The 11,299-nt window shown below is 43.4% G+C and overlaps 1 protein-coding gene across 6 annotated transcripts in view; it reads right to left on the bottom strand.

The window, feature by feature from the left end:
- Window positions 1–1,024: 1,024 nt before the first annotated feature.
- JCAD (junctional cadherin 5 associated) overlaps window positions 1,025–11,299 on the bottom strand; it is a 67,532-nt gene continuing 57,257 nt past the window's right edge. For all 6 annotated transcript variants that reach the window (XM_083406078.1, XM_083406079.1, XM_083406080.1 and 3 more), the window contains 2 exons: window positions 6,808–10,505; window positions 1,025–3,139 (listed from right to left, as the gene is read on the bottom strand). In XM_083406078.1, the coding sequence (XP_083262204.1) occupies window positions 3,105–3,139; window positions 6,808–10,505 (3,733 nt within the window). In that variant the 3' untranslated portion in view covers window positions 1,025–3,104. The remainder of the gene's footprint in view (window positions 3,140–6,807; window positions 10,506–11,299) is intronic.

Below are 11,299 nucleotides of genomic sequence, written 5' to 3'. Positions count from 1 at the left end.
GCTAAAGTGGTGCTTCAGGTTAAGAACAGTTTCAGGTTAAGAATGGACCTCCAGAACGAATTAAGTACTTAACCCGAGGTACCACTGTATATGTTGCCAAAATGATTAAATATATATCATACCCAACTGTACCGGAAAAAATGGGACACCCCCCCCCCCCGTGAGAGCACGGCAACCATTTGGGGTAACTTGCTCTCACACAATATCAGGCTGAGTTTTTGCCTTGAAAGAGTGTTTAATTCGGGTCTGCAATATTGCACCATGCCCGAAAAAGTGGTTTTTTCAAGTCCACAATCTCATGCAGGTGACATGACTAGCATGGGATTTCAGAACTGGAAGATGGTGTCTCAGATTTGGGCTGAATCACGTTTCAAGTCATAATGTATGCACTTTTGAATGACCTTAATTTTCCATAAGGACCGCTTTCACGCATATGAACCCAACTGAGGCATATAACTGGCTTTAGAAGGTCTGTTCCACCACCATGGGAAATACAGCTGGGGGACTTAGTGTCACAGTTGTGGACTGTTCTGTTCTTCCTGGCAAGATCTGACAGGTTCCCTGTCTTCCTGTGCCTCGTTTTACTGTTCTATAACAGTTTATACAGTCTACTGCAGTTGCTTTTTTTACAGAGGCTAGACTCCTACATGCACTTACCTGTAAGTAAGTCCTATTGACTTATTTCTGAATAGATATGTGGAAAATTCTATTTTTTTAAAAAAAGATGTTGTTGCTGAGCTTTTATTACTTATTTTGCAAACCGTTCTTGCACAATATTTTACAACGAAGAGCAGCTTCTAAAGAATATGAAATTTGTAAATTAAATTGGCTACCTGACAATATTTATCCATTTGTTTCAGGAACCACTAACTTGCTGCTGCTGAACAGATTGTTCTTTTTTCCTAAGGAACTATTATATTGAAGTTTTTGAAGGACCCAAAGGGTGAAGAGCCGCAGGCCACCCAAAACTGTAGAAGAAAGAAAATCCACATGTTCCAATAAAGGAAACCGTACAACCATCTTATTTAGATGTATAACAAACTTTAAATATTTAATAAAGATTCTATGTAATAGAATCAGGCATTACAGATAAGCAATTGTGATTGCCAAAGCACAAGAGGTGGGTTATTTGTATATTTGGTCAAATAGGACCGTTCTCCCAAAAATAAGATACTAGGAATTTGAAATGCTTAACAGATAACATGGCTTTAGGAGGTGGGGGAGGGGCAAAAGCATATAAAACGCCCAATACAAACAGAAAGAGGGGAAAACTGAGAAGTGTGTTAGCAAACAAAAACAGATAAGGTCGTATTTAAAAGTATATCTATATATAAATACATGTTGTACAGGTTAAATCAGAATGTACAATGTTCTCTTAAAATACACTTGGAATATTTTGATAAGGGAATGTTTTCAAAGATTGGCAACAATAGGTCTATGTGTGGCCACAAGAACTATCATTTTAAAAAAACAGAATGAGTGGGAAATATAAAAATCCAGATGCATAGAGTGTGACAGCCCAGTGCTATGAGTTGCTTATAAGATCTGGTCTAAGAGCCCCAGCGTGGACTTGACCCTGGACACACGGGCTGGTGCTCTCTTAACCCCTTTGCAGCACATCAGTACCAGCCAAAGACCAAATGGGTAAAGTTGCATCTTCTTGTGAGACTTCCTATGTGCCATGGGCAACTTGAAGACAGTTGTGAAGCAGCACCCTCCATATCCTGAAGTTAAAGGATGAGACAGGACCCCCTCCCCAAGAACGAAGGAAGACACAACAGACTCTGACTCACTCCGTTCATAAATGTGCACTTCTTCAAGTCTGCAATATTGGTGCCCCTGTTGGGTCCTTAGAAGCAGTGATCTAACCAATAAGAAAATAAAAACTTTGGCCTTTCTAAAAACATACATATTTGCTTTATAGGAGATATATATATACACATATGCACATACACACATACCTCTTTTTTTTTTACAACAGAGAGAGTTGCAGCTGTGAACAGGATGGTGTGGAATGTGCACTAGATATAAAAAGTAAACGCTTCCTTGCTAGCTCCTCTGAACAGCCTGTCAGCTTAAGGGGGGGCGGACACCCCATATCTTAACTTGCTCGCCAATGGTTAGCAAATTGCTTAATACTGTAGAAAAATAGAGATCACATTCTGTTAAAAAGTTGCCTTGTTACAAGGATCTGCTCTATCAAACCAGCAATTGGGTCATACGAAGAGTTTCTAGTCCATCTACAAAAACATAACCACGGGAGGAGGGGGAAAAAAGAACTAACTTCATAATAGTGAGTGCAAAACAGTAGCCAGGGTGGTTATAGTGTTGGTTTGAAACAGTAAATTGGGGGCAGAGGCTGCACAGGTTGTAATTACATGTAAAACAATGCCTTGACTTTGTTTTGTTTTAGATTTGTGTGAGTGAGGGGAGGGGGCATTTTTTGTGTTTGTTTGTTTGCAGATGCCAGGTAAGGAACTTGAAAAGCAAAGCCCCTTCAAACGGGTAGAAGTCCAAGCTGATTTCACAGCCAGCCAATCAGTCTTCATCCCCTTCGGCCCTCACCCCCCTCAGCTGGAAATGCGGTCTCTTCGCCGGCTGCCTGCTTTACGAAGACCAAAGTTAAACAAAGCTGAGGGTGCAGAGGTTCGGAGGTTTAAGCTCAGAAAATTCACATTCTTTCAAAAATCATTTTGCTAATCTCCCCTGTTTACATTTTACACAGAGCAAAAGCCAGCTTCCCCTCACACCCCTCCCATCTTCATCCTGTTTACCATCCTGCCTGAACAGGGCTCAGCAGAGTTTTAAAAATGACCAACCCATGCCAAGTAGAGGCATTAAGGCCTAATGCTACAAAAAACAGATGGTTCCAAAGTGAGAGGTTTTTGTGCACTCTCTCTCTCTCTCTCACACTCACTTTCATGCAAGCTCCGTAAAGCTGTGGGATATGAACTACTTATTTCCCCCACTGGCAGAGACGAGGGCTTTGTCAGTACACTCTGAAGTCACTGCTTGTAGGAAGCTTAAAGCTATTTCCCTGTGTTGGAAACCAGCAAAACATTTGCGGAAGGCAGACATCTCCTGAGACTCATGTCTTTTCCACATCACACCCTTTCAACTCTGGTGGGATCGTAGGCATCTGTAAAATAGGAAAGGCAGCCATGATTATTACCAGCAATTTATAATAGTCCACTTTTTCTGTTAATGCAGGTCTCTCAGGCTTCAACTGGAATGCCGCATGGTCAACTCATTTAAAACACCAAAGCCCACCGCAGTTGGGTAAAGTGGTCCTAATGTGGCAAGCTTTTGAGTTCTTCAGGACTCTACAGCAGGCAAAGAGGTCACAGAGGTTCGGGAAGGTATGGGGAACATTTGGTCCTCCAGATGTTGCTGAACTACAGCTCCCATCAGCCCCAGCAAGCGTGGCCAGCTATGACTGCAGTTGTAATTCAGAACCATCTGGAGAGCTAAAGATTCCCTGCACCTGAGTTCAGGGGTGGTGGGATGAGGAGAAACAACAAACAAAAATGGGGAGGAAAATTAGGCTGCATGTTAGAGCCATGAGCTCCACTTACAGCTTGAGCCTAAGATGGAGACTGCAGGCTAATTCCTTCCCAGCTGGTGACAAAACAGGTTACACACACAGGATTCCAGGAAGAAAAAGAAGAAGAATGGCTCCTCCTCCTCCTCTTTTAAAATAGACTATCTGACAATTTTTACACTGCTTGTTCTATCAGCAATCCCATATGGTGGCCATCACATTTTACAGGCTAAGTCGCAAAGACCACATATTGTCCAGGGATACCCATTAAGTTAAATAGTACAGTAGGACTTGAAACTCCAACCACTGGACCACATCAGCTCTCAGTATTATTAAATATGGGCTGTGGTGCTCTGTTCACTGGGTCTTGTGAAAGAACAGAATATGTTTGCCATGTGGTTCCTAAGGCTTCAAAATTGTTTCAAGAGATAGCTTTTGTTGACAGCATATCACTTATTGGCTATAACATAGGCAAAATGATGTGTAAATGGAAAACACAGAAATAATAATAAACATAGGAAGCTTTCAAAGTTGCACAGAACTCTCCATGAAGCAGGGAGTCAGTTGTGTGATCCTGGCTTAAGGATGGATGAATCAGTCAGTCAGTTTTGATTTTCTCCATCTCTCATTTTCCCATTCTTAATTTCAGGGTTTTTTTGTGTGTTTTTTAATGTCCTGAGAATTCATCAGATATACATACCGTTGTATGCCAAAAATGTACACATTTGCAAGCAATTTTTCTTCACCAAAGATGAATTTTATTTACTTTCCCCTATGAATTTTTTGTAGACATTACTTGGGAGAAAAACTGAACTATGAAATTCAGAGCAGTGTGAATCTAAAAGGAAAACTGTGTTTTGGTTCATGTATTGTTGGGGGATTGAGAATTAGTTTCTTCTGTATTAAAATGAGAACTGAAATGAGCTTCTCCTCCATTTCTAGTTTGGCTTTAATCTATGCACCTGCCTATTTTAATACTATGAGATGGGGTTGTTTTTTTTAAAAAAAATGAACAGAAAGCTAACATTTTTTTTCATTCAAATCAGAATTCACTACTCCCTATCCACACAGCTGCCATCAAAATGTAACTCAAGAAATATAAACAGATAAATGAGACTATACAGAATACTTTATGTTTTGGAGGATAATGACTTCCATATCCTTGTAGATAGAGAAAGCCTTACAAGGAATAATTTACCTAAGTAAAGATTTCCAGACCCACTCGTTATTTGGATATTGAGCTTTGACAGAGGGCAAGCAGCAGCTTTCATAAGCCGCTCGGATATATTTTTTCTCTGTTTCTCACTACCATGAAATAATTTTGTCCTCAGCTCCAACCACTACAAAGAAAGGAACTTCACAAATTCATCATGTTTTAGAAATGTTGGGGGGGACGGACGACGACAGCCTACCTCCCATGATGTTGATATTTTTAGCATTTTCTACATACTGATGCAGAATGCCAACAGTCACATAAATGAAGACAGCTAATACAGTCGTACCTTGGAAGTAGAATGGAATCCGTTCCAGAAGTCCATTCGACTTCCAAAATGTTTGGAAACCAAAGCACAGCTTCCGATTGGCTGCAGGAAGCTCCTGCAGCCAATTGGAAGTGGCAGAAGCCCCGTTGGATGTTTGGCTTCCAAAAATAGTTCACAAACCAGAACAGTCACTTCCAGGTTTGCGGCGCTCAGGAGCCAAAATGCTCAAGAACTAAGCTGTTCGAAAACCATGGTACGACTGCAGACAGAAAAGCAACTGTGTGTGCCCTGCAGATTGATTGTAGCAGGGCATTCCAGCCAAACTGGAGGCCTGCCACTGCAAAAGGAGTGCTCTCTTATGGCACAGCCAGGTTGACTTCAGGATTCCAAGCATGGAAAAGGGAAATGAGGGAAACTGAGATAACCGGTCCATGTTATTGGTCCAACACAAATTGGTAATGGTGCAGGATACAGAACTTTGGAGGAGGAAAGAGGACGACTTCTCCTGGGGACAGAATAGGAAGAACTTTACTGGATCAGGCTAAAGGCCCATGTAGCCTCATATTCTCAGAGTGTACTCATGAACTTTTCAGCTGCACACCCTACCTAAAATTCAAGAGGGGGAATAAAGTGTTTTGCTGAATCAATATGTACATCATGTGAGCCTTCCTAAGGGAGCTGTTTCCACAGGAAGAACTGTAAGGGGAATGGGACTCTCTGTTGACCAGACAAGGGATTTTCCCACCTGCCTTGCCCCACCTTCCAGCTCTTGGAGCTTTCAGAAAGCAGTTGCTGCCATGGCCATTATGCTTGTGTTTCTTTTGATGAACTAAGTGAACTTTACTTGTGGTTGTGCTGTTTAGCCTATTTTTAAAGTTGTTTTCTTAAGAGTGTTTTTATAGAAGGTGGTTGTTTTACTGATGATTTGTGCATTATTTTATATGATTTGTGTTGTAACTGTGATGGTCTATTATGTTTTTGTTATTTATTGTTTGCGAGCCACTTTGTGACTCGTGCAAGTGAAAAGCGGCATAGAAATATAAGAAATGAAATTAATAACAAGAGATTTGGGCCGCTTAGAAAAATGGGTAAAAACCAGCTTGCCTGTTGATAAGGGTGGCAGAACGGAAGGGTGTTCTGACAATTTGGAGAATTCTTTAGAGCACAGATATTGGTGGCTTTTTCATAACGTATAATCATAAAATTGTAGAGTTGGAAGGGACCCCAAGGGTCATCAAGTCCAACCCCCTGCAATGCAGGAATTTCAAAGCATACAGGACAGATGGCTGTCCAATGTCTGCTTAAAAACCTCCAAGGAAAGAGAGTCTTTCATTTTAAAAATTATAGGTGCTATGTATAGTCACCTTAGAAGTTATGATTAACTTATGATTAAGTGTCTTCTGAAGTGAGGAGACCACTTGGAGAGGGAGGAGACCCAGCCCATATTTCAGATCACATGCAATTATTCCTCTGCAGTACCTACATAGCTGGTTATCCATTCACTTAAAATATACAACTTTTATTTATTTATTTATTTATTTTGCAGATCTTCGAAGTTCACTTCCCTCCCTTTGGGCAGCATCAAAAGTGTCGTATTTTTCCCAACAGTGCATATCAAACAACATACCAGGCATGGGTTTTACTAGGCACTGACTGGCAGCTTTTTCTGCTTGTACACTTGCTTGCAATTAAATGGCAGCTGCAACGGCTTCAGAGGAAGTGCATAGGCATCATCACCCAGCAAAAGTGCTGACCACAAAAACCCTGGAGGAATTTTGGTCTTACCTAAAGAAACTAAATCCCTTCCAGTTTTCTTCTCACTCACGTTGTCCCAGAGCCCATTTTCAGCCAATGAGATGATGCGCTTGGAAACGGAACTCCCGTGGGACAGTTTGCGGGGCAATTCATTGCGGCCAAAGGAAATGTCGCTTCCTCTTTCCTCTGGGCCTTTTAGCTGCTTATCCTCATCTCCATCCTCCACTGAATCTGCATTTTTTATGCTTAGACGTCTCATACGAGAGACCGAGTCAACTTCTTTCATCCTCACCAAACGGTCCATGGCAGCTCGGCTAGGGGCTGATGCAAGTTTGCCTTGCAAGGTCTCAATCACCTTTGAAGTGCATCTAGCTCTCTTTTCCACACCAGGTGGAACCATATTTCTTTCAGCAAATGGAAGCACAACAGACTCGGGAGAGGGAGTCTGGTCAGCTTTGGGTCTACCAAGACCTCCATGGTGCTCTAAACATTGTTCAGCTATCAAAACTGCTTGACCGGAAGGCTGATCTTCAATAGACCCCAATGAGATGTTTCTGTCTCCAACGAAGAGGGAGCTTTCTGTCCAGCCACACTTTCGTCTTCCTTCGTAAGAAGATACTTTTGCTTCCACCTTGCCCTCTGACACGCTTTCTTCTGGCAATTCAAGGCTCTGGGGGACATTGTCAGAGTGAGAGTTTTCACCCTGAGGAGTGCTGTTGTCAGGAATGAGGGACTCCACAGCTACCTCTATACCCAATATCCGAGCTGCTCTTGCCTGAAGCGATTCATTTGGGGGGATCTCACTGGTGATAGGTTTCCCATGACTATCTAGTTCAGTTCCTTGACCGTCATCAAACCCCACAGATCTCAGATCTGGCTCAGAGAGACCTTGGTTCCTATTTGTTAAAGACAATCGCCCTACAGACCCTCTGTCCAAAGCCAAGTTATTCCACGGCACTGCGTTTTTTGTCAGCCTACCAAAGTTGATGTTGTCTCTGTGATTCTTAACTTGTATTTCCTCACTGAAGTTAATGCTGTTGAATGGATTGTAGTGATCCTCATCGTCATAGTTGCCCGGCAGAACTTTTTCGATTGGGTGTGGACTCACAACCTGTTTTATTGTCCTTTTCCCAGCTTCCTGATTCCTTGATTCTGCAACCACATATTCATTTGTGGCCTTAACTGAACCACCCACCTCTTTTGCCTGCAAGCAGCTTTGGGACCTGGCACAAGATATGACCCTTGCACTTGAGCTTTCAGATGCACTTAAACTTTCAGGTTTGGCTTTATCCCTCTCCTGTCTAAATACAGGAGTGACTGATATAAGAGTTTCTGACTGCATGCCAGGTCTATGGTCCTGGGTTGGCCCATCAATCCTAGAGGTCCCACTGCTCTCTGTCCTCTCTCCTTTCTCCCTTTCTGACTCCTGGCTGTCCTCATTCTCCACACTCTCATTCTCTACCCCATCTTCACTTTGTTCTTCCTGCTCTTCCTGCTCTTGAAGCTCCTTGTTAAAACTTTCCAGCTCACTTATTATATCCCAAGGACGGCGGCTAACAGGTTTCAAGAGGAACTGCCCAAACAGCTCCTTACTACTGCAAGGGGAGCCTCCTTCCTCCCTGATGAGACAACTAGCTTCTCTTTCCTGCCCAGGGAGAGGGGTGCATGAAGCACAAGGCAGGTTCTGGCTTGCCTTTGGGCTAAGGACTACAGTCCGAGAACACACATTATTGCTAGCTTTGTCAAGATACCCCGGAGCTTTTGCACTGAGTGCAACCTGCCTACATTTTCTGTCATCGGCAGGTAACACAGATAGATGTTCCGCTTCCGCAGCGGACGCCCCACATCTTGACAACTGCAAAGCTGTCGCTGTATTTGAGCCGCTGGGTTCTAAGCGTTGGAGACGATGACACAAGATTTTGGGTTCTTCTGTGAAGCTGGTCTGCGTTTGCTGGTCTTTGTACTGATCACCTGGCCATGAGCCAGAGTACTGGAGCTCCTTGTGCTTTGCAGGCTGCAGGAGTCTGAGGTCATTCGTTTGTTTGAACTCTGGTCTCCACCACAACTCCTGTTTTTGTAGCTCATTCTTATTGGCCATGCTTCCTGTAAGGGCTTGGAGCTCCAAGTCAGTGGAAGAGGTACTGAGGAGGCTTTGTTCCTGCAGACCCCCGCTATCGTCAAACCCATTCTTCTCCTCGGCTCCCTGGGTTAAGTTGTTGTTCCTATCGGTATCAGGCAGGTTCAGTTCAGATTTAACTGGGACGGAGACCAAACAAAATATTGTCTCATTGGTTTTTTTCTTTGAACTCCTCTTGCTCTGAATCTCAGTCCCAGGTTCAAACGTTTTCACTTTCGTGACGGTCTCGCAGGGGGTTTCCATCTGCGAGCTTTGGACGGACAGCCTGCCTTTTGGGTATCTGTGATCCAAGCCATTACCTGCGTCATAACCGTCTCTTTGGATAGGCAAGGCACAACTGTCTTGATCGACGCTGGACTCAGCTAGCCACTTGCTGCCGTGTGCAGAACTGCCAGGGACCTGGTCACATTTCACAGCAGTATTTAGCGAGTCAAAAAAGGCACTGTTGTATTCTCGTTCCAGAGAGCTCTCTTGGAAGGCATGGGCGCCTGCCCTATTTGTATCCACAGCATATTTCTCATCGTCCTGAAGACTGTCTTGGTGCGCTACTTTAATATGGCGGATTCGAGGGTCATCAAAAGGAATATACTGGACGGAAGACAGGTAGCCCTCCCCATGCCTCGGGTGGCTTTTCTTGTCACGAGGAACCTGCTCACCTTTGCAGTAGGTACTAGCAGAGGGATGGTAACCAAGCATGGCTCTCGTTCTCTCCACTGGACTCTGCATACCATTACTAAAGCACATATCATAGTCAGGCACTTCAACAGGCAAATGCCGGCTCATACTTTGCTGAGCTGGAGATTTGTAACAGGGAGGGGGTATGTACAAAGGGGGCTCCAGACCAGCATCTTGGCTGCAAGCATCCTGGATCTGATCATTTGCTTTGGTCAAAGAGGAGATGGCTTCATCTTTCCGCTGGTCATCCTGGAGCGAGCCGGCTTCTAGGTTTCCCCTGGTTTGCTGATGCAGCTCGTATGACGGGGGCTTCAGGGGTCTGCCATACTTAGGCTTGGGCAAGGGATGGAAGTGGGCCACTGGCTCGGGGTGTTTGGAGGTCTCCAAGCCGAACCCAGTTGGGGGGCAAGATGTCGCTTTAGTTCCACGGAGCGAATGCTTGCTGTTGACCAAGGAAGGCATTTCAACACACCGCAGGCTCTCTGGTGAAAGAACTCTTGGCAAAGATTGCGATTTCCCCTTCGCATGGGAGGCAATGACAGTACCTCCTCGTCTCACCGAATACATCTCTTGAAGCAGCCTTTCTCTGTCACCATCTGTCATGAGTCCTCCAAAGTTGGTTGGTTGGTTCCAACCTTCTGTCCTTAGACTTTGCCACCTGTAGTCCCCAGGGGCATTCCAGGTCTCCTGCATGCCAGTTCTCCTCACATTCTCCATTCCACCTCCTACCTCCCACTGACTTTCCTTATCAAGCCCATACAAGGCACAGGGCACTGCCATGCCTTTCATTTCAGAGTCTCCTCTGTCAGTATAACCCAACAATACACTAAAATCTTGGCCCCTTCTTCTCCAGTAGGCAAGATCTTTATCCGTCTTGGGACGTGAAGGCCAGGCTAACTGCGATCGGTCATAAAACCTGCAAAACAAAATGAAATCTTACTAAAGAGGCCCATACAAAAACAAACAAGCTTTCTTTTCCTCCATAATTAAAAATAGAATCTCTGCCACCCAGAATCATGAGCTTGTTTCTAATCCCAACATCCCCACAGATATGATGCACGTGATCTTTCTATGAGATCTTTCTATGAACTACAAAAGAGTTTTTTACTTACAAGATTTTTTATTTTACTGCAGTGCATACATGTTGTAAAACTGCATGCATAACATTCCTTTGCATAATCACATTTCCTAAACTTCATGGTATTTCTTAACATGGAAGTGATTTCTGCATTGAAAGTCTGCAACTTATGAGTTGTCTCTTAGTGAGAAATCCATATAAATTCCTAAAACTGTCAACTCTCTATAGCACATCAAGATGCAATGTTAGTATTCCTGCAAACTGGAGGATCAGACATGTAACTGCCATTGAGTATAAGCCAAAAGAAACATCAAACTTCACTGACAGGGTAAGAATATAGCTCAGATAGGATCGTTTTCTTCCATTCCTGTCAATCCAAATGTGTGGAGGTTGTTCGTGAGTGAGAGGAAGAATTGTCCATGGATGGGGAACCCAAGGACTCCTTTCCTCTTAAAAACAGAAATATTCAAAAATGAAAATGTAATGCACCCCCCAAAAAAGATTATTATTTTTTAAAAAATGAAATGCACACATACACATCTGGCTGCCAATAATCCTCATTCTAAGCACTGTTCAATCACTTTTGTTACGTGCATAGATTCATCCTATCAAGCAAAACTGTTCATAGACCA

The sequence above is a fragment of the Podarcis tiliguerta genome (genome assembly GCF_965153285.1).
Source record: "Podarcis tiliguerta genome assembly, chromosome: 12".
Taxonomy (NCBI): domain Eukaryota; kingdom Metazoa; phylum Chordata; class Lepidosauria; order Squamata; family Lacertidae; genus Podarcis; species Podarcis tiliguerta.
The sequence above is the reverse complement of the archived record's forward strand: the minus strand, read 5'-3'. Positions and strand labels throughout refer to the sequence as shown.